This window comes from Salminus brasiliensis, chromosome 7 (assembly GCF_030463535.1).
Source record: "Salminus brasiliensis chromosome 7, fSalBra1.hap2, whole genome shotgun sequence".
Classification (NCBI taxonomy): Eukaryota; Metazoa; Chordata; class Actinopteri; order Characiformes; family Bryconidae; genus Salminus; species Salminus brasiliensis.
Window position 1 is genome coordinate 30,662,362 of NC_132884.1, and position 23,749 is coordinate 30,686,110.

Here is a 23,749-nt window from a genome sequence, read left to right on the forward strand (position 1 = left end):
TATTTGTTTTAACTACGTGTCTTGTTTGTATTTCTACATACACCTTGATTTCCAGACACATCTCAGTGTTTTTCTGTCTATGTGCTTGACAGAGTTTGACGACGTCCCCTCAAGCCTTGGGGGCGTTTCCTAACAGTGGACGCGGATTGTGCGCAGATAAACACAGAGATTGGCTCCTAGCGGTTCACCTTCTCCCTGGTCACCGCCTTCCTACCCAATCCACCTCGCCGATATATCCTCCACTGCTTCCTCTATCAGGTTAATTGCGTCGCTGGAGTTTAGCGGGTTGGTGTGTTTCCTGAGTTCACTGTGAGATTGTAGGTCTGTCGTAGCTGCAAACATGGCTGACGTGAAGTCATTCTACGATATTACGGTGAAGACGCTGACAGGAGAGGAGTTCAAGTTTTCATCCTTACAGGGGAAAGTGGTCCTCATCGAGAATGTCGCGTCTCTCTGAGGCACGACCACCAGGGATTACACCCAGATGAACGAGCTCCATGAACGGTTTTCCGACCAGGGACTTGTGATTCTGGGAGTGCCCTGCAATCAGTTTGGACATCAGGTAAGACCCTTTTACTTTTAGCTGTATCTCTTGCTGGTTAGTGGCGCAGACTTATTTATTTTTTCGTTTTCGGGAGATTTGCCAAAATCACAAGTTGAGGATGTTGCGCAATGGTTTAATGAGCATTAAAGGTTGCAATGGTACTTCTAGCTACCATTGAGGAAGTTGAGTAACATTACAACGAAGGTTTTTTTTTTTACCATAATTGACTTGATACAAATCACGGTACAAAAGTGGTAAGGGGAATCTATTTATTTTTATATGTTAATAATAATAATAATAATAATAATAATAAACATTTTAAAAGCATTTTTTAAAATAGTTACTGCTTTTAAATTGTTTATTATTATTATTATTATCAATAATAATAATAATATTATTATTATTATTATTATTAACACATACCACATCTCTTCATATTATAGATCTAAATGAAGTGTTGTAGATTGTAGATAGGTATCATACTGTTACAACGTGTAATCCGAAGCTTTAACACCCTGACAGCAGGCAGGTGTGTCTCCAGTGTCTCCTCAGATGACTGCCCGACTACCTTACACACGAAGGCACATAAGTCTTAGGTGATTCAGCACATATTTAAAACTTTTAAAACTATTTTTTTAGTATTCTGCTCATTTTTGTTTTTATGAATGTCTTGAGACCAAATAGGCCAGATATAAACTTTCCTGATGGAAGTGAAACACAATAAGAGATCTAATATGTATTCAGTCCCGCTGTGCTGCTAAAACAGAAGGTCAGCAGCTGGACACTGCTGTGTTTATTATTGTTGTTTGTGGTTTTTAGTATTATGTTTCCTCTTTTGCAGGAAAACTGCAAAAACGAAGAGATCCTGATTTCCTTAAAATACCTCCGTCCTGGAAACGGCTTCGAACCCAAGTTCCAGCTGTTGGAGAAGGTGGATGTGAATGGGAAAGACGCTCACCCTCTGTTCGTCTTCCTCAAGGAGAAGCTGCCGTTCCCAAGTGACGAGCCTGTGGCCCTCATGGGCGACCCTAAGTGCATCATCTGGAGTCCTGTGTGCAGGAACGACATTGCCTGGAACTTTGAAAAGTTCCTCATTGGATCAGATGGGGTCCCGTTTAAACGCTACAGCAGAAGATACCTGACCAGCAACATTGATGGGGACATAAAGAAGCTCCTGAACATTGCCAGCTAAAATGTCTCAGCCTTTTGTAGCTGTTTGTGCCCTCAGTGGGCCCAGTGCTTCTGTGTTGGGATGCTTACTAAATGAAGATGCCCCTTTAAACTTTATGTGGAGGGGTGTCCGATACTGTGTAAATGTCCTAACTGAACAGTTGCATTGAACCCATGTATGGCACAACAAGCCTTTTGAGGATCAATAAATAAACATGTTCACTCAGTTGTTCTGAGAGATTATTTCTTTATCAGTAAGCAATTTACAGGCTGCACCTACATCATTAGCTAATGCATCCTGCTTCATTCTGCTGTTGCTCTGAGAAGGACATTGCATATTAATGTAAGTCCCCTGGCAACAAATGTTTGTTGTCTCTGAGTCATGCATACTTGTAACAAACTCCTGTTCTGTTGTGCCTTAGTGGTAGCTTAGTTGAAATGTCCATTTCCTGCTGACATTTATTTAGCCTTTAAAGCCAAGATGCCCTAGGAAAGCTTTCCCCAAAGATAAACAGGATAACCAAGCTAATGTGATGCAGTGCAGCTTTCAAACTTAGGATACTGGTCATGCATTTTTATTTATTTTTTATTTTTTAAACCTCAAACCTACTTAGTTTTTGTCTTTTTACATTACTTATGAGGAATTGGCTAACAGTAATAGGATTTAATTTCATAAGTTTAAATGTCTCTCATGAAAATGCCATTTGAGATGAGGTTTGGGTTACAGTATAGCAGTATAAGCATTCATATTCCATGCTTAAATATCACAAGTAAACAGGACTCCCTAATCAGGCTTTAATTCTTTATTGTCTTTTCATTTAAATGGTGTTTCAAAATCCGGGGTTGCACATATTGCCGTGATAAATATCAGAACACAAAGAAGTTATGTATCCTATTCTGTAGATAGTACATGACTATTTACATCTATGCAACATCTCTCAAAATGAATTTTAAAATGGATGCTATTTTGATTAATGTGGCAGGTAAAAAAAGTGCATTGGCCAGTATGTCATAAGTCTAGATTCAATGTCAGTTTATAGCAGGATATCAAGCATGTACTTATAACAGCCTGACAGACTGAAGAGAGAGAAGCAGGTGGAGACCGACCAACAATTTTCCTTTTTGCATGCCGCTATTCCATAGAAAAGCACACGAAATATGATGCATACTGACTGTTTTGGTTTCGTTCATAACAGGGAGGAACGGCTGTGTCAGTAACAACCGCCCAGTGTTAAACATGTTTACATCAGTAAGATTCATCTGACAAGCAAATTAATGCCACAACCAATAACATGGCAAATTCACCACCAAGGTAGAAGATTGGGCAGGGTAGCATTGTAGTCTCTGACTTTGTAAGTATTTCTCAATTATAGCATCAGCCACAAGTTTCCAGGGTAGGATGTTTATCCATGCCAAGACCTGTAAGCCTTTTCAAGTCTCAAATTTAGCACCACTTTCGAGCAGTGGCTCGATACTCCTGTCTGCCTGCCCTTCGACAACAGGAGAAACCTCCAAAAAAAAAACTCTATTAAAGATCTGCCAAACTGGAAGATTCTGAAGCATATAAACGTGGTCTCGACTAAGGAAATGCCATGTGATCAACCTCAGCTGTTTTGTGACGAGCAAGACATTTGTGTGTACCACTTTTAAGTTTAAAACTAAATCCACTCACACAAGCCCCCTTTCAACAGTTCTTGGGGCAGAAAGGCCGCTAGTGCTAACGTATCAGAGAGAGCAGCACAATATTAAAGATCAGCAGTATAATCAACCTCACCACATAACTTAAAGTTCAGCCTTTTCAGTCTACCCCAGGCCTCAAGGATAAAGCCTTAAACTGAACTGTGTATATGAATGCTTGCAAAAAAAAAAAAAAACATGTCACTGCATTAAGCTGAAAGCCTCATTGTTGGACAAAGCAATGAAGACACTGTCTAGTCAATAAATGAAAGCCTTCTGTCCAGAATGTGGGATTATGGACACAAGCATTTTTTTCAGAAGAATCTAATCCTCACAAGAGGCACATAATACGAAACACCTTGAGAGAAAGAGGGGTGGCACATGGAGGGGGTAGAATGGAAAATAATTAAACACATCCTTGTTTGCATACATTTCTCTGAACTTCTTTCTAATCTAGGCAAATTTTCTGTCCTCACAATCTCAAATGCCATCAACACGTATACAACTTTGGTTGATACAACACAATGCATTTGGCTTCTTTTTGACTTTTCCACTGGGTTACAGAAAAGTATGCGCCTCACAATATTTTAGGCAACTTAACATTCTCAACGTCCAGCGAGAGGCTGAATATCTGCATCATCCTCCGCCTCTTTAAACTAAACAAATGAGCTCAGCAGGCAACAAGGTCCAGGGAGAACGTCTGTCATGTCACGCTTCAAACTAAAATTCTTGTTTATTGGTTCATTTTTTTGTTTGTTCATATTTCATATTTCTTGGCTCCTGGTAGGTGTGTACATTTGTGAAGAAAATTAAAATTGAGCGGAAAAGACAGGGCCTCCAAGTCCTCAACAACAACAGAAAAGATCACCAGAAAGTCTGGGACGTGCATCGTTGGTTATTCATTCAGACAGCTTTAGTGCCGGTCTTAAAAGACTAACGAGCTTCAGTTGGTGTCCATGTGGTCGTCCAGAGATTCAGACGCTCCTCCAAGCGATGCGGAGGGAGCAGACCTGGAAGGAGCTTCTCCATCCCGCCGTTGGTAGAAGAGTACATAGGCTGCTTTAGTCTGAAAAGGAACAGAGATGATCAGATATCTGAATCAGATGAGGAATCCCCACTTTCACTTATGCAAAACACTTTTTCTTTTATCATTCTTTGTGTGAATATTTTTAATGTAGTTTAGTGCACATAAAATGTCAGTGTTGTCAGTTTGAGGGGGAAACAATCATGGATGTTTTGTGGAAAAATAAAATAATAAAATGACAAATTCTGATTTCTTACCACTATCTGATCTTCAGAGGCAGAAGACACACTACTGTCATCAAAGTAATACCATTTTCCGTCCACCTTATTCTTAGCATATGCGGTGTCTGCAAGCAGAAGTGAGCAAAAGGTTACCACGGCAATATCTACAGCACAAAACTTCCAAATGGAAAAAAGACGCACTTAACCAAGCCAGTACTATTTACTATATTGTCCATGATAAGAAAATTAAACCTCTGTCACATTAAGCACAGGTACAAGGCCCCTGATCACCTGAGCATGTGTTCAGAGAAACAATGGAAGGTTATAAAGAACAAATAAAAAGGTGTGGGGAGATAAAATTCTAAAGAACAGTGTGAGGGCTGTCCCAACAGAATGAGAAGCTGGATAAATATTAACCAGCTAAAAGCTGTGAGGAGGAAAGACTTGTCTCATTAGGGGAAGTTAAGAGTTGCAACATGAGAGTGAAGTATTACAAAATAAGTGACTCACAATGGCCACCACCCATTCCTCCATAGTGGTTAGAGATAGCAACAAGGTCATAGATGTAGGGCCCAGCTTTAGGGTCGCAGACAAACTCAGACATGTTCAGATCCCTGTGGATGAGAAGCACGAGCATCAGCATCAGAACGTTCATAAAACATTTGCTGAATCTCACTATTCCATGGTAAGCAATAGCTAATGCAGCTGTTTACACAACTCAGACACAACTGGTTTATCACCATCTTAATCAGCTAGTTAAAACAAAAACACAAACACAATATGCATAATTACATGCTTCTGAAAAAAACTTGAGGGCTTTTGGGATTCTTAGTGTTTAAAAACGGAAAACAATGGCATGAGCAATCTAGTAAATTACACATTTCCTGGTTTCTATTGCATTACAGAGAGTCTGAACCTAAGCCAATTGCCTTAAGGACAAACAAGCTCACACTGCAACCAAAGTCTCACTATACTCTCCTCATAAAACTGAGAGATCACAAAAGAAATCCTTTACTTCTTATCAAATGATTAACCATGCAATCTGTTCTTCTTCACTATACAGTGGCACCACACCAGGAAAGAGTCTTGTCATACATCTCCTTTCTAACAAGAACACAGCCAGTTTGGCTCATAAAAAGCAAAACACCACATGGCAACACCAATTCTCTCCCTGCTGTAGAGCATATCTCTGCACCCATAAGCTGCAGTCGTCAAGCCTCTCGATGTGAACAGACTGCTGTGTCCACCAAAATGACTCTTATCAATTCCCACGTAGGAACATCATTCACCATACAGGCCTTCGGTACAATATAAAGCCTTAAACCTAAACCAAAGACTAGATAGTACTCAACAAGACATGCCCCTCATGAGCTTGCTGCCTCCTGGTGGCAAAACACTTTCTTTTATGTGGAAATTAGAAGTGTGCGATATTAACAAGTTCTCAATTTTCTAGGATTCTGCCAATAACGATAATTGGACGATACTTTGCATCCTTCAAAATGTGTTTGTAAAAATCTTGCATTGCACTAACTTGTTCTACTTAGCTATTTACTGAAAACTAAAGCATTAGAGCAAAAATCATACAAACACATTAAACTCAACTTTTTTTACATTAAATTTGTAATTTAATATGAATGTACTATACTTATTACATTATATTTATATTTCATGTAATGTATTACCATTTTCAAAGGTTATCATTTTACTTTGTGTATGTTTAAACATCTTAAATTCAGGACCCATTTCACTTAAACTGCACATTAATTGACTACACCATTTCTTATAGAGGTTTCTGGCGACGTCACATTCTGTCACTTCTCTATACTTCTGGTAATGGCGGTCTCTGTCAGAATGTGAGACTGCACGCAACAAAAAATCAAAATTAAAAAAAAAAAAAAAGCCCATAAATGCCCATGCAAATGCAAAGGAGCTTAAAAAAAAAACATTTTCTTAGATAAGCTAGATAATTAATTAGATCAAATTATAATTTTTTATAGTTTTGTTATTATTTTCCTGTTTTTAATTTCCTATGATGCAGCTGAGCACCTGCGTTTTTTCCATACTCTGGCAAAGTTTTATGAATGCTTTGCCTGAGAGAGAGAAACTTTAGCTGCTAAAAACTTATTGCGGTACTGAAAGCTGTTGTCTGTATGCAGAGAGCAAAAAATAAAGAGAGAAGGAACCACCCAGAGCTGCATCTGCATACTTCAGTCTCACACACACACACACACACACACACACACACACACACACACACACACACACACACACACGTAGAAATCTCAGAAACTACCCACTAAGGTGACAGAATTCGACAGTCACAGATTACGGTCCAACAGGTCCTTGGGTGGTCTCGGCCTGTAGTGGGTCGGGGACCCACTACAACCTCTGTTCGGCACAGATGTTAGTTCACAGATGGTGAAATAAGTTTGTTATCGAGCTGTCAATTTTCGACTTGGTTTGCAGAAGGCAGTCTGTGTTTTCAAAGCATAAAACACACCTCCAAGCTGGAGGACGAGACTAGTCTAGCAACTAAATCTAACAACACAGACTAGCAAGGACTTGGTGCTCGTTTTGTGTCCTAGCTCAGTTTGTTTTCTCATTTTTAACTCCAGTCATTCCTAGGCAGAACACTAGCTTGTGTTGCAGTAAACCTGTAGGCTATGCTTCAGTGGTTTCCACAAAGTGAGTGACATACTTGATAATGTCTGCTTGTACATCTTTAAAACTACAATTAAGATATTTTTACAATACATATATCACACACCCCTAGTGGAAGTAACAATATTGAGAGACATAAGTAAATCAATAAATAAATAAATTTAGCAACCACTGTCTAACCTGATGGGAAAGTCCACTATAGTATCCAGTTTGTCTCTCCAGCAGCGATTATAGGAGAAGCGTTTCAAATGTACCACCAGAATGCGGGGTAGAGACCACAGGTCAAACTTCTTTGTGGCCCGCTGGTGCTTTTTACAGGTGGGACAGTACCTGCAGTTATCAACAGAGACAGATTAATGACCAAGTGCCTTCAGTGAATGCACCACTCTAAATAACTGCAGAATAGAGTGGACACACAAAAGCTTTAAATTGTTTATCCTCACCAAGGATCATGCTCGCCCAGAGTCTCCATGGTGGTAAAAAGCTCAATGCATTCCTTCAAAGCCACTGTAGCCTTCTTTTTTTGAGCTTGCATCATGCTCTCATGCTTCTCATAAGCCTTGAAAGAAAGAAAGCAGAACTTTACAATATTCTGAAGAACTACATTCACAAATCAATGAAAGTAACAATAAAGCAGGCTAACCTCTGCCTCCTGGTCATCATAGCAGAGTCTCTTTGTGTCTGATTCCCAGTCAATAGCTATTGTGGAATGTGCTGTGGAAAGAGTTTCAAAAATGTATAAAAAAAAAAAATAAATAATAAAAAGCACCCCATCTTAAACAAGCACAATATAAAATAAAGTACAAAGGAAATAGTTACGTGTGAGTTTGAGGACGTTGCCTTCGCATGGTAAGGGACTGATGTTGGCTGTGCCATAGGTGTTGACCATGCTGAAAGAAAAGAGTTTGGGTCGAGAAGCTTTCCCAATACTACCAACAGGACCATTCTCAGACTCCGAGCCATCATCCTCCCCATCCACAGTTTCCGACTGACTGCTCTCGGGATCTGGGCTCACCTGGTGGTCCATGGCCTCATCTTCGCCTGTGATAACCAAAAAGAAAAATGTGACTTCAACAACACTAGATGCAAAAAACAATAGAGAATCGTATATATACACACAAAACATAGCAGCCCACTGAGCAAAAACACATGAACAAATTAACACGGACATGTGGCTTGGTTTATGTGCCTTACCATCACACACTCCATTGGGGCCATTGCAGGTTTCAGAGTGGCTGCTCCCATTGGTAGAACCAGCACTGCAAGACGCTCCATCTGACATTGGGCTGCTACAAGTGCTCAGGCCTGCACTGTGATTGGTTGCTAAAACACCACAGTCCACAGAGTGGGTGCTGTTACAGGAAGTGGCTGAAGCAGAGGCTCTGCTGTCCACCACGGTGCCCTGTGAACGTTTTACATAGCGCCTAAAGAGAGAAAATAAAAATAAAAAAATGAATAAATAAATTAAGTAACCTAACATGTGCCCAATTACATTTACACAGCTTGTGGCTTAAATGAGAAATAAAGGGAAACAACCAACAACAATCTGAACTAAGGAATGAATACTCAAGCCTTTCATGTTCACAGTGCAAGGAACAGGAGCACCCACCCGATTCTCTCCAGTACGCGCTCATAAAGTGTGTCTGGGGAGAGGTTGTGGCGAGGAACAGTGATGAGGAGAGGCTGCCCAAACAACATGGTGCCTGAGGAGCCTCCACTGTGCTTCATGTGCCTCTCCCTGAAGTATACTGGCAGATTCATCCGCTCACTGTCCTCCTCCAACACCTCGTAGCTACAACACACAAGCCTGTTGTCAATATCAGAAAAATTCACATGCTCCAAAGACATTTTCAGCAGAGTGCCTAAGGACAACTTACACAAAAATTATGTCTTTTTCCACAATGTGGTTGAGACCATCCTCTTTTCTGTAGATTTTATGGAATCGATGATTGTAAACATCTGCCACTACCATCTAAAAAGGGGGAGAAAGACTTAAAACTTCTCTGAAAAATTGTGATCTGATGACTACTTGTATTAAAGCAAGCTAATAAATTAAATATAAACTATAGCTAAACAGAAACTAGCAGGATATTTATTTATTTATATAAAAAGTGTAAATATGCAATTTTAAATCTCACATTCTCTGCAGGAACTCCAGACAGTTTGGCCAAAGCGCTGCACAGGTCTGCCACTGTGCCTATTTTGGGTACAACCACGCGGTACTAAGGGGACAGAAAACGTCAGAGAAAACCATGAAGGATATTTAGTTGATCATACTTTAGCATCACTACAACAACATACAAAACATACAAAAAATGCTCTTTAATTCACATGCGAAAGCCGGCAATAATTAGGTCAATGATTAGCAATCTTACTTTCGTGGGTCTGGACTGTGGGTCGGTGCAAACCAGGATCACCTCCATGGTGCGGTCCTTTTTCATGGGCAGGGGCAGAGTGAGGTAGCAGAAAGGGTCAAAAGTCACAGACACTTTGGAGCACTCAGGGCAGACTAGGGTGGACTTGAACAGGCCATGGAAGATATCCACAATGATGGAATCATTTCGGAGCCGATGGTTTGTCCATGCCTCTTTAGCTACAATCTGTTCAATTCGACAAAGCAACCAAAGAAAGGGCAAAGTAGTCAAGCGCATTTAAAGATGTGCATGTAGTCAACACAAATTAATGATTTTAACATAAGAAGAAACTCTGCTTATTGAGGTCTCCAGATCAGTATGTATAAAATTAGTGCAGTATTTTAAAATATTTATAAATGTCATTCTGGAGGTCATTTAAAAGAAATCTCGATATTGTTTGTGGTCTATCAGATAAAATGCTAACTCATATGTCTTGCTACTGGCACCTTATTCTAGAACCCCACCGATTGCCAATTTTGTCAACCTCCCCTCACAGTAGCTCCTAGCTATTTTCGCATACATGTAACATATGATAAGACAAACAAAATCCTAAGAAATACTGACCACAGATATTCAGAACGAATGAGAGAAATTTAGCTGCATCAAAAGAGACAGTTCAACTGTACTGGCTATAGTAATACCTCATCAGGCCGGCCCTCAGCATCTCTCAGGGCCAAGTAAGGCTTCTTCTTGACACGGTTCAGGTCCTCATGCAGTCCATCCAGCAAGAAGGCCAGCAGCTCCTGAGAGTCCTGCTGCTGGTACCCTGAGAACTGGGGGGCAAAGCGGCCAACCTGCGTCTGCACAGAGCAAAACATCACACTCCAGAATAAGAACTTTCATAGCAACACTGGTTACTTAAAACTGTAATACAAAGTATTATTTACTTAATATAATATAATATTTACTGTGCTACATACATCGACTGGCTACTTAAAACTACCTCCTTGTTTTCTACACTCACTGTCCATTGCATCAACTCCACTACCTATATAGGAGCACTTTGTAGTTCTATAATTACAGTCAATACCATCTGTTTCTCTGCAAACTTTTGTCACTGCTGGACAGAGAAAAGTCCACCAGCCAGAAATATCCAGCCAACAAAGTCCTGTGGGCAGCATCTTGCGACCACTGATGAAGGAATTGAGGATAACAAACACAAACTGTGCAGCAATATATTATGTCTGTCTTTACATCTACAAGGCGTACCACCCTGGTAGAAATGTCTAACAGAGGGAACAGTAAGTGGACAGTGTTTAAAAACTACAGCGGCACTGAAGCGTCAGTGTTACTGCAGTACTGAGAATGACCCACTACCCAAATAAAACAGAGCTTTAAAAAAGGGAGGGGGCTTATAAATGAGGTGGTTTTAATAAAGTGCCGATTAGTGTGTTCTGTGAAATCACCGTTAAATTCTTATGAACGAGAAGCTATTTATAGTCACAAACAGGTTAAAGGTAGCTGCTTCACTTACTTTGAAAGTGCGAGGAGCCACATAGCTGCTTCGGCTGAGCCACATCTGTTTGACCAAGTCTGCATAGGCCTCCGCAATCTCTCCTCGCATGCCTAATGGATTTTCCCGGTTGATCTCTGCTTCATACTGGTCCTCCAGAAAATATTCTGTCAGGGGCGGTGAATTGCTCAAGCACTGCCGCAGATAAATAAGACTGACTCAGAGGGAGGCATATTCAAAAACAATTTTAAATACAGAGAATTTGTGCATGTTTATACTATCTGTACAGTCACTTATGTGTGTGTGTGTGTGTGTGTGTACCTGCAGTGCAGAGTTCATGAAGCAGGTGTTGCCCAGATTACTAAGGCCACAGAGGCCAGGCTGTGAAGCAGACTCTCTGTAACTGTAAGACGAGCTGTACGAGTTGTATCCTCCCAACCTGAAGAAGATTTAAAAAAAATAATAATAAAAAAAAAAAGCACATTTCTGTTTTCACACTGGAAAAGATTAGTTTGTGAGAATATTTGTCAATGTACTGGTCAATGGATACAGAATTTGATTTTAAGATCCCAGATATATAAAGGCAAAAGTGAACATTCACTGGAAGTTCAGGTTCACATACCTGTTACCAGAAGAAGAAGTGCTATTGTTCAGCATGTAACTAGAATTACTGCTGCTGTCTCCATTGGTCACTGTGGATGAAATGGTGGCAGACGAATTGGAAGAGAACTTCGGTGATGTAGTGAAAGTCCTAGAGGTGGTTGTACTGGACCTGAAAGCAATCAAATAAGTTAGTATAAAAAATATCTGACACCAACTAGTATTTATAGAAATGACCAACAGCATGAAGATAACTCTGAATATATTTACTTGCTATGGGAGGCTTGTCTGGGCCACGTGCCATCTTCATTCTTCCTTTCAATTACAAGCACCTGAAAGAAGACCGCTTAATTCTTACAAATCAAAGCAAACACAAATACACACTTTCCAACAGCTAACCAATCTGTCATCACTAAATTAGGTATAGAGAACAGAACATTAGGAGCTGTATAGAATCCCACCTGGCCTTGAAAAAGCCCAGCATCCTGAACGGTGCTGTCAGGCTTGTTCAGCTGCTCATATGTGTTGCTCATGTACTTGTTCCACAGTCGAGTTTCTTTTTCTGATGGGATGTCAAAGAGAGACCTCATCTCCTTTTCAATGGTATCTGACAAATGGCACAAAAGCATTACAATAATTAAAACACACATTATGACTCTCAGGTGCACTTCGGATTCCAATTTCCCTTTAACGTGAAGTTACAAACAAGCTTTTTATGGATTAACAGACATAACAGCAGTGCATTTCTCTACCTTGCCTGTACTCAAACACTGAGCTAAAATTATTCAAGGTTTCATACCAATGGTATCAGCTTTGCTGAAATGGCGGGTAACTACATTGTCCATGTTGTCATTCTCACACAGGTTCAGCTCCAACAGATAGACTTCCACTTTACAGTGCTTCACAAACATCCCATGCTCAACCACCTAAAAAACAAATCTGACTTTAAGAGACAAGTCGGTGGCATCTTTAAGCTGGAATAAACATTAAAGGCATGTGAGCGAAAAGAGGTGGCTGCCTTTGCGAGCTACATAATATTTAAAGCCACTTCTAAGAAGTTCTTAAAACTCTCATTATAATTATAAATTAAGTACTCCATTAGGGTGGAACAGGAAAAAGATGTTTAATAATGGCCATCATCCCAACATTAACATTTATATATCAACAAATGAAGTCAAAAAACTAATTCACAGTTGGGAAAACAAAATTCATCAAGGCACATTAGTCTGACAACTCATATGTGCAAGTGCTGTGATTATAAAAAAAAATAAATAAATCTTCAGAATTGAGCGAAAGCTTTACCTTCCTGACAATAGGTCGCTGTCCCTCTAGACAGCCATACCAGCAGACAAGCTTATTCCAAGCTTCTGTGGGCATCAAGACATAGTCTAACTCGTCTATAAGATGTTCTTTCAGCGATTGGGTTTCTTGGTCTGCAATACAAATAGGGGAAATAATAATAAAAAAAAGGTTATGTACTCACTAATTAAAACTGCAGCAATTTAAGGGAGACATTGCTTACAGTGGTGCGCTGCAAGCTTTAGTCCTGCAAGAACATTTACACTGTTGTTTTACCACTTGGTTTCATGCAAACTTGGTTACCCAGGCTCTCACAAAGAAAGCTGCTAACAAAACCCATCTTTACTGCCATCATTACACACACGCACGTTTAAAGCTGAGTGATGATTACAAGAGTGCAGCCATAAGATATTGTATAAGAATAAGAGTTTTTAATTTGTTAAAATTTGTAAAAATTTGTTTCTATTTTTGCTGTTTTGCTTCACTTTGACAATTTAAATCTGGCAGCCGTTTTTTACATTGCATCACAATTTCATAATAAATGGAGCAATAGAAATGCTACAAAATTGTAAACCTCTGTAAACCTCTAAACTTACAACTGAACTGTACCAAACCGGACTGAACAGTTATTTGCACTCTGCCTATTTTGCACTATGACTATTTGCACACCTGTACAGATGTCCTTTTCTTTTCTGTAAATATATTTTTCAGCTCTTTATTACCTTTATTACTTTCTACTTTTTTTTAATTTATCCCCTACCCTATTTATTGTTTAGTGTCTTTTTCCTTTAGTTTAAGACTGTGTTCTGTGTTTCTTTGTTACTTGTCATGCGTGTTGCTCTCACCAAGACAAATTCCTTGTATGGGTAACATACTTGGTGAAATAAAGAGATTCTGATTCTGATCTGATTCTGAAATTACTTTAAATTAAGTAGTTAATTAATTAGTGTAACCTTTGTTGAAGGTGAAGAATTGTGTTCTTCCTTATGTAAAGTTGTCTGTAATTTTCTAATCATCCATTCATCATGAAATGCACAAGTGAAAAATGGCAAAAATGGAGAATTATTGCATGACAGCAACCAGATATCTAGATATATGTATGTATTTATAGTTACCTGAAAAAAGCCCAGAGTTGTCAATGGGTCCCGGATATAGATTGTGTTCTCCAACATTGTACATATCCCAGCTGTCAAAGCCCACATATTTTTTCCACTGTTTAAACCACCGGCTGTCTATCAAAAACCTACAGAACAAATACAGATGGATAGAAATCTCAAAATCACAAGAATGCAACAAAGGCCAACTATAAAATGTTCAAATGAATCGAATAAATGTGTGGTAAACACTTGTTGCCAACAATCTGCAAAAACAAAAAAAGAAGAAACTGCATTGAACTGTTTAACATCACTGATACAGAAACTGAAGTATAAGGTCTTAATCTTCTCTAAACCAGGAACCTGTTCCACTGCATAAGCTTGTTAGCAAGGATTCCATTCGACCGAGGCAGGAAATGTTTAATTTGCACTCACCACAAGTTAAAACCTATTTTTCCTGTGCTTTAAGTTGTGCTAGGCCTGTGAAGATACTTTGAAGGGAACGACTCAAAGAAATCCACCCTGTTCACAAACCCATATTAAGCAATCGTTGTCGTACACCCACTAAGCAACGTACTGCTAACTTTACTGACAGTATGAAGCTAAACTGGCCGGTCAGGCAGGCAGGCGGGCGGGCATGCCCATAGATTGTCTCTACTAATATAACGAGACTAAACGTCGGTATAACCTCCTGTCACGGCCAACTAATCTAACTTTACTCACTTAATTAACTCGGGCTGCCTGATTGATTGAAATGTAGTGTCTTTGGGTGTCAATATGCCCAGTCGCTGGGTGTTATCCAGTGCCCATGACAAAGCAGTAGCAGGCTACTGTAGTTAGTCTGGTTACTAACATGACTCCTGCTGTGTGTACTGTTGTCTAGTTGGCCATACAGAAGCTTTGAAGAACTGTTGGCACAGTGTCACTGACTTCACCGAGTAAACCACCTTAAATAACCACGAAATGCGATGGCAACTGCAATATAAAAATGTTTAGATGCCTAAGTAGCTACCATGCTTGCAAGATGTCTACGTAACGTTAGTTGTCCAGCTCCTTATCAGAATAGTATGGTTGAGCAATAGACTCTGGGTCTAAACAGCACACTGGTGAAGAGTTTGTAGATAATTTGCTCGATTTTCAGAAGTTTGTGTACGAACAGCCACAGTTCAGAGTGGCTAATAAGAGAATACTGTGACACTTACCGGTAACCTTAGCTAGTTTAGCTAGCTAACGTTAGCCGCCAACACTGTTCGTTGGCTAACGTTAGCTAGCTAACTCAAATCTCTATAGCTAGCTAACTTGTCAAATGTTACACCTATGCTAGCTAAATATAAACGAAACGTTGCCAACGTACGGAACCAAGCTCGCCTGGCAGTCAAACACATTAGCCACCGTGCTAACTCACTGTTTAAAACGCCCAGCAAGCTGTCTTAGCCTAGCTAGTTAGCTAGCTAGCTAACAGTGCTGTGCCCGGTGTGAAGCGGTAGGCCTGAAGACAGTCCAAACACTGGCGTTAGGCTAATGCTAATTAGCAAAAGTCCTAGCCGAGGCTATACGCGCAGGTTTGCTAACTTTGCTCTGCTGTAAATCCAACGTTACGCGTTTGCCATCTCACCATTCATCCCCCTTTCGGAGTGTGGTTTTCAGCAATGTTCCGATAGCCTGCTTTTGACTGTCGATAGAAGGTACCGAAGCTTGAGCCGGTCCGGGCTCCGCATCAGGATCTGAAGCGTTCCCCGACTCGGGTCCGCCTCCCTCCGCCATCGTGTAGCGAGTGAAGCCGAAGCGCGTGTGGGCGCGCAGCTGTAGGGAGCGCGCTAGCTCGGTCGGCTAAGCTAGCGCTAGTAAACGCACCGCACCAGCCCAGCAAGTTCTGCGATTCGCAGTTACCTGCCCTCAGCAGCAGGGTTGCGTCAAGCACTCCGCTATATTCATAATACAAGCTAAGTTAACCGTGGAACGAGAAACAACTGAGCTTCCACCCAAAATAACTTTATTTCATGAACCAAACCCCCGAGGAATAGCAAAAACAGACCAGTTTAACTAGCAGTTAGCCAGGGTTGACATGGCTGGTCAGATATAAATTAGATTTTTGGTGTAACGTGGAGTGTATTTAGGTAATGTTTATTTACTACAATAATGTCCAACGCTGTGAAGACGTTTTGCTACCACCTAAACTAGCTATTAATCTCGTTAAATAATACAGAGTCTGGGCGATAAGGGACTGAAGAACTCCGCGAGCTGTTGAGACATCAACATGACAACTGGGCGTTTTGTTAGCATTCATAGCGCAGAGGTACTACAGAGCCATTTCTATGACGATGCGACATCATTATTATGGGCTAGTTATAAGTATGAGGTTCTAAGTCACAATCATGAAGGAACTAAGTCACAATTAAGTCACAATCATGAGGTACTAGGTCATAATAGGTAAGTCACAATGATATGCTTAGTCACAAAAATGAGGCACTAAGTCACCATGAGGTACTAAGTCATAATTAAGTCTCAATAATAAAGTACTAAGTCATAATTAAGTTATAATAATGAGGTACTAAGTCATAATTAAGTTATAATAATGAGGTACTAAGTCATAATTAAGTCTCAATAATAAGGTACTAAGTCATAATTAAGTTAGAATAATGAGGTACTAAGTCATAATTAAGTCTCAATAATAAGGTACTAAGTCATAATTAAGTTAGAATAATGAGGTACTAAGTCATAATTAAGTCTCAATAATAAGGCACTAGGACATAATAAGTATGTCAGAATGATATACTAAGTCACCATGAGGTACTAAGTCATAATTAGGTCACAACAATAAGGTACTAAGTCATAATTAAGTTATAATAATGATGATCTAAGTCACAATTAGGTCACAACAATGAGGTACTAAGTCATGATTAAGTCACAATAATGAGGTACTAAGTCATAATTGAGTTATTAAGTCACAAGGAGACACCAAGTCATAACTAAAACACAATATTGAGGTTCTAGGTCATAATTAATGTCACAATGACATACTCAAGTCACAAGTAGGAGGTACTAATTTATAATGATGAGTTAATAAGTAATACATGTCTCATTATTATAGCTTACTATCTCATAATTTTGAATTATTGTGTGCTCGTTTCTGGCTGATACTTTCTGAGTCTCTATCTCTACACAACAGCATGGGAGTCCACACCCCAGTAAGCCTTATTTGCTTGGCAAATCGCGCAGTGGACAAAGAAAAATGAAGGTCTGTCAATTTAAGAAGGACCGATATTTTACACTCTAGATAACAATTAATTATGGAACAAACACACAGTTTTGATAAAACAAGTTCTATTATGGGTGAACACATTTCCGCAAGTGCATGATGTGCCAAAATCCACTTTACAAAACATAAAATGTTACAAAACTAATTCAATAAATACAAAACTAAACACAACAATGGATCAGGAGATTTAGAAACATTAAAGAGATTCCCAGGTTAATGATCCTTTTAGAAATGCATTACAGTTAAATCAGTGGCATAGGAGGATGACACTAAGCTACTGTTCATCAGGGAAGCACTACTAATCCAGAATTAAATAGTCAAACACGTATGACTGAACCTCAGGACTTTTGGGTTGGTCCACTTTCTAAAATCCACTCGATTAAGCATGGTCCCATTAATCATCTGGTCCATTAAAATAAAACCCACTGGGATACTTAAAAAGAAAACAAAAAGACTCATGAGTCTTAAAAGAAGGGAATGCTGCATGTAACACTACTGAAAGATGAGTTTCATGATTATCACTTTAACTGGTTCAGTTTAAGACTGCGTTCAACTCAACCAAGCATATTTTAAATCTAACTCATACATGGCTTGCTCACCAACAAAACTATTACAGTATACCATCCAAGGCCACAACAGACCAAGGGTTGCACTGCAATGTGACTATTTTGGCTGTATTATTATATGTAGCAACTGAAAAAAGTGTTATAAAGTTAAGCTTAATTTCATAATCTAGAACTATTTCAATAATACAAAAAGCGTGGGATGGACAACAAATAAAAATAAACAGACAACAGTGCATGCACATGTGATATGTTGCAGTGAGGTTTATGCAAGTCATCATCAGAGAAGACCAGAATGTGTCCGTAAAGTTCCAAAACCAGTCCATACAATTTTTAAATTATAATTATATTTTAATAATATAATTATAATTAGATTCTGGGTGACGCCATTTAGTGCCTCTCCTCAAAGTAACAGGCCCTTAGAAAATGCCCGTTGGCAAATCTTTGCTAAACATGCCAGACAGGTCCAAATCCTTGCTCATCAGGTCCTCCTCCACACTCTCTAGTGCCCACTGGTGGTCTGTCAACTCTAGTGCCTCCCATTCAGCCTAATAAAGGATAAAGGAGAGAGAGAGTGAGTTACTGAACATTCATTAGTCCGCTGAAAGCCTCATCATGTTTACAAAAAGACACATCATCTCAACAGTGAGCTCTGGCTTCAGTGTTGCATGCATATAAATTACTTTTATACAAATTTTTCATATTGTGGTGTTATTGTTATTGGTGTTAAGATATCATCTAAACATCTTGCCCAACACTGAGTAAGTCATGGACTCCACAAGACCTCTGAAGACATCCTGTGGTATCTGTTACAAAGATGTTAGCAGCAGAACCTTTAAATCCTGTAAGTTGTGAGGTAGGGCTTTAATGGATCGCATCAGTGAGCCTTAAGTGTCTATTCTTGGACCACTTTTGGTAGGTACTGACCACTGCATACCAGAAAAAAAGCCACAATAGCTGGCTGATGTCCTGACCCAGTCATTTAGCCCTCACAATTTGGCTCTTGTCAAAGTGGCTCAGAACCTCATGCTTGCCTATTTGTCCTGATTTTAATACATCATCTCCAAGAACTAGCAGTTTACTTGCAGCCTAATATATCCCACCCTAGACAGAAGCCACTGTAGATGAAGATAATCAATGTTCACCTGTCAGTGGTACTAATGTCATGGTATGATCAGTGTATCGCGTAAGGTCTTTTTTCCCCCTAGTTACCTTGAATGCTTTGTTTGTGTCTGCAGGCATTGCCATGGCAGCACCACTCATTTGGTCCTGCATGATTCGAGACTGATCCGCACCTATAACAGTAACATTACCAAAGTACATCTCACTTCAAATAATGAGAAATAGCTACTAAAATAACAGCACATTACTACAATAATAAAACATCCCAGAACCTTCAAAGACCTATTCATCATCTATATCAATATAAAGGCGAGAAACAGCATTATCACATATTTGAAGATTTTTTTTCCTTACCATTATCTTGTCCAAGGATCAATGAATACATGCTTCTTAATCCAAAAACATTCAAGAAATACCAGGATGCAGAGCTTACCCTATGAATGTAAATAGCAAGGACACTTACAGCAGCTTCACTGCATATTTATTACATCAATAATGACAATAGCCTATGTGCACTGACACAGAGCCGCAACAAAAACAATACAATCACGTGCACACCATACATGCAGTATTCATGTAAAATCCTTGATAAAAATCACTTACCAGGAAGCATCAAGCGAGAGCAACTCAATACCTTGCTGCAACATGGGCTTAAAACGGAGTGTGAGAGGAAACGGTACCTTAGCTGAGTAGAGAATATTTAAACCATGTCAGCACTGAATCATTAATACATACATGAATATGCAATGCATACAAATGATACAAATCAGAACTAAACCAATTGATAAATATCACAATCCAGTTGTTTTTCTTAGCAAGCAAACAAAGCATCATTTTTGTTCAAAGGGGGGGGGGGGGGTCCCTTACTTGTAACAAACCCAGAGAATGTCCAGTTGATCCAGCCACCAATGAGGATCATGGGAAGGACATTTGTTACATTGCCTTTCATCATGTCTGTCAACATGCTGGGGTCTGTAATGATAAACCCACAGATTAAACAAGAAGTCATTTAAAACTGTAAGAAGTATATTAATATTACAAACATCAAAATATCTGCTATATAGTAAGTGAAGGATAAGTCATGCATAAAATAGCAGCACTTACCAGTCATTGGAGATGGAGGAACCACCTTTCTTTTTGTCTTTTTAAAGAACCCATCATCTTGGTTATTGAAGTAAAACTTCCTCATTAAGAAGGACTACAACAAAGTAAGAAATACTGGAATTGAATTTCGTGTGTAAAATAATACACAGGTTGGTTAAGTCACTCAGTTATCTGAAATTGAGAATGGGAGTGATAACGAGAATGTAAACTAACAAACTCTCACCTGTTTGGGAATGTATTTTCCATTTTCTCTTAGTATTCTGCTTCTGATGAGAACCTGGCTGTATACGAGACATAACACAACTAAACGTTAACTCACAGACAATGTTAACTTTGCATGTTAATTTTGGATAAAGTGATAAACATAGTAAATTGGACAAGAAATAAACATGCTATGTTTTCTACACAGTTGTTGTGCCAAGGAGCTTAAAACCCACTACTTTATTCACTCACTGAAGAATTACTATATCGGTTCGTTTATTTGACTAACAGTGCCCACAATTCTGGGGGACGGGTTAATGCAATGTAGGGGCATTGGTGGCTCAGCGGTTTGATGCCCGTGCTCGGCAAGCTGCCACTGTTAGGCCCTTAAGCCAGGCCCTTCACCCTCTCAGCTCCCTGGGCGCTGGAGTTGGCTGCCCACCGGCCCATGTTTACTAGTGTGTGCGCGCGTGTTTGTTTGTTCACTACCACAGATGGGTCAAATGCAGAGGACACATTTCGCTGTACATAGTACAGTGACAGACACTTGCACCTACCTAACATAAATAATTGGAAGTCACTGGAATAGGAGTTTTTTGGGTCTTCTCAAGTATGGACGCGCTCAAGCTGGCATTTTGTTGTGTTGTGTATATGCAGCAATGTTAAAGTAAGTCTGTGGCAAATGTGAAAGCATCTTTTCAATCTAGACTCCTGAGAGGTCCTGGCAAATTTTGTGAAAGTTTAGTCTGCTACACTCAGAAAAAAGATGCTAACAGTCACATGGATTTCTTTTTGTGACAGTGATGCTTAAGTCGAGAAGCCACTCCTGCTTCGGTAATCTATACCACAATTTATTACCCTTTGCCAATCAGTCATTCCAGATGTCCTGTGGTAAAAATGCATTACCTCACCCACACTCTTAAAAACACTTCTGTCCAAAGAAGGCTTTTCCCCCTGCTCCCAATTAGACAACTAATTATTGGTCTCCACTCTTTACATGTGCAATGGCTACAATAGTTACAAGGCTAATGTTGCTAACAAGTAATGAAAGTCTATGTTGCCCAAAAGTCCTTTATTATATCAGCCTTACAACGCCAATGCAAATTTGTGACACTAAACACAAACATTAAGGTAAGGGGGAGGGCTTAAATCAGTTACATTTAGGTGATCATGATTTACTTTGTTAACAATCATGTACTGTAGCTTCCTGAGAAAACAACAAGCAAGTTACCTGTCAGAAACCTGCTCTAGTGTAAGTTTCTTGTCACTCTGCAACAGAATCGATACGTAATGTCGAATGACTCCAACGAGGAAGGTGATGAATACAATGGGTAAGACGACCCAAAGGCGAATATTGGAGTCCAGAAGAAGTTCAGGTTCAGCCATGGTTTACTGAAGTGTTGACAGGGTGACCTCAACCAACCTATGGAGGGGGAGGGAATCAGTGAATTTTAGTCAGCTAACTAGTATTCACAATAACATTAGACATAAGTTAAAGGGATGAGGAATGGTTATATACAGCTATTACAGCTTGATTTAAACAGTACAAGCCCAAAACAATAAAATCTGGTTACCTGAGACCTAGAGTATGACTAGCATCCTTATTATCAAGACCTAGCTGGCTGCAACAAAGTGCTTAGCTATCTAAGTCAATTCGCTCATTTGCACTAGTTAACTAGGCTATGCCACCAGAAGCCTCTAGTTAGCTACACGAGTTAACATAGCTAATAACCTGCTTATAACCAACCAAGGTAACTTGTTATTAGCTAGCTAGCTAAATGTCAAATTCAGAGTATTAGCACTAGCTAGCTAACTATTTAAGCCATGTAAGCTCGCTATTAACGTATCTAGCTAAGTGGACAAAGTACTGACTACTATCCTGGACTGACAGTGGGTTTCACCTCGCTAGTAAGCCCACCGTTACTGAACACTGCAGAATTACATTAGCACCAGCTAGCAATAGATAACTAGGCTAATTGGATGCATCTCGGCACTAGCGCTCAGTAACTGGCGGAACTGCACAGCTAGCATTAGCTAGCCAGACGGCTAATAGTGATGCTCTACGGCAGTCAGTGGTCTTTAGTCAGTGCGAGAACACAGCAAAACGCCAGCGACCACAGTCTTCAACAGACAAATGACAATCATTACAACTGTACCTCGTCACTATCGGGTAGATAGTTTTTGTCCCCGAACTGCAGCTGAGATCCCGACGACACATGAATCCAAAAGCGCCCGACCTTTCCTGCTGCATCAGCACCCACCCCCCCAGAGAGAGAGAGAGAGAGAGAGAGAGAGAGAGAGAGAGAGAGAGAGAGAGAGAGAGAGAGAGAGAGAGAGAGAGAGAGAGAGAGAGAGAGAGAGAGAGAGAGAGAGAGAGAGGCGAGCAGAGCGGTGAAGTCAGAGACAAAGGAGACTAGGACAAAATGGCCTCGCAGCTCCTTAAAGGGCCAGTATTTATAGAGAAACCACATTTCATCAAAAAATAATATTTAGAGACACGAACACGTCCTCCACCCTCAATTTAACAACCCGATCTTTAAAGAGGACACATTAGTTAAACAGAGGGAACAAATTATTTAATGAAGGCAACGATGTATTTAATTAAGGGAATTATTTACTAAATTAAGGGAAAAAATAAAAATATTTAAATATTATTTTCTACCATGATATTTTAGTTGCTCCGTAGTTTGATGTGATGTGTGAGTCCTGTTAAGATTTTGCTTAATGAATTCTCCAGGTCATTTCTGGATATTAATATGTTACAAAATTAACACATCCTCAGATATTAGCCTGTTCAGATTATATTTTAAATATGAATTATATTTATAAATTATATAATATCAACATATATATATATATATATATATATATATATATATATATATATATATATATATATATTTATTTATCAACTAGGCTCAATCCAGGGCATCCAAAGGCACAGAGCCTAGAGAGCGTCTTAAAACCGCAGTAAGAAGAACAGTCTAATTCTAAGGGATTAAGGAAGGTTGGAAATGAGAGAATTAGGGATTTACTGAAGAAATGGACCTCAGGGGGAAAATACACTTACTAAAAAAGTACGATACTAGTCTTTTAAGTATTAACGATGCTACTGTATGTGAGACAGTAAAAACAACTAAGGATATTGTGTTATTAATATTGAATTTATTATTTATTACAATGATGTAAAGGTTAATATAAAAGTATATGTTATTCCACATAATACTGAGGTATTACCGTAGTAGTATTGTTACCACAATATAATAAAGCCATAATAAACGCTATAATTCCTTGCTGGACCTAATAAAGAACATCTGACTGCACTTAAGGGCCAGACTGGGGT

The 23,749-nt window shown here is 39.4% G+C and overlaps 3 protein-coding genes across 3 annotated transcripts; 1 reads left to right on the top strand and 2 right to left on the bottom strand.

Moving 5' to 3' along the window:
- Positions 1 to 195: 195 nt before the first annotated feature.
- Positions 196 to 1,940, top strand: gpx1b (glutathione peroxidase 1b). Its single transcript, XM_072684578.1, has 2 exons — positions 196 to 562; positions 1,386 to 1,940. The coding sequence occupies exons 1-2, from the start codon at positions 341 to 343 to the stop codon at positions 1,734 to 1,736; spliced, it is 573 nt and encodes a 190-aa protein (XP_072540679.1). The 5' UTR covers positions 196 to 340; the 3' UTR covers positions 1,737 to 1,940.
- A 562-nt stretch (positions 1,941 to 2,502) lies between these two features.
- usp4 (ubiquitin specific peptidase 4 (proto-oncogene)) lies at positions 2,503 to 15,970 on the bottom strand. The gene is made up of 22 exons (XM_072684579.1): positions 15,773 to 15,970; positions 14,179 to 14,306; positions 13,067 to 13,197; positions 12,564 to 12,690; positions 12,226 to 12,371; positions 12,035 to 12,096; positions 11,787 to 11,936; positions 11,486 to 11,603; positions 11,186 to 11,359; positions 10,353 to 10,511; positions 9,673 to 9,897; positions 9,436 to 9,519; positions 9,175 to 9,269; positions 8,907 to 9,089; positions 8,492 to 8,721; positions 8,117 to 8,338; positions 7,941 to 8,011; positions 7,741 to 7,856; positions 7,478 to 7,627; positions 5,147 to 5,250; positions 4,673 to 4,761; positions 2,503 to 4,457 (listed from the first exon to the last, which is right to left on the bottom strand). Exons 1-22 carry the CDS (start codon positions 15,919 to 15,921, stop codon positions 4,335 to 4,337), a joined length of 3,036 nt encoding a protein of 1,011 aa, XP_072540680.1. The 5' UTR covers positions 15,922 to 15,970; the 3' UTR covers positions 2,503 to 4,334.
- A 1,494-nt stretch (positions 15,971 to 17,464) lies between these two features.
- Positions 17,465 to 22,666, bottom strand: emc3 (ER membrane protein complex subunit 3). The gene is made up of 9 exons (XM_072683111.1): positions 22,563 to 22,666; positions 21,638 to 21,829; positions 20,429 to 20,486; positions 20,206 to 20,299; positions 19,969 to 20,073; positions 19,705 to 19,786; positions 19,456 to 19,535; positions 19,192 to 19,274; positions 17,465 to 18,527 (listed from the first exon to the last, which is right to left on the bottom strand). The coding sequence occupies exons 2-9, from the start codon at positions 21,790 to 21,792 to the stop codon at positions 18,399 to 18,401; spliced, it is 786 nt and encodes a 261-aa protein (XP_072539212.1). The 5' UTR covers positions 21,793 to 21,829; positions 22,563 to 22,666; the 3' UTR covers positions 17,465 to 18,398.
- Positions 22,667 to 23,749: the final 1,083 nt, after the last annotated feature.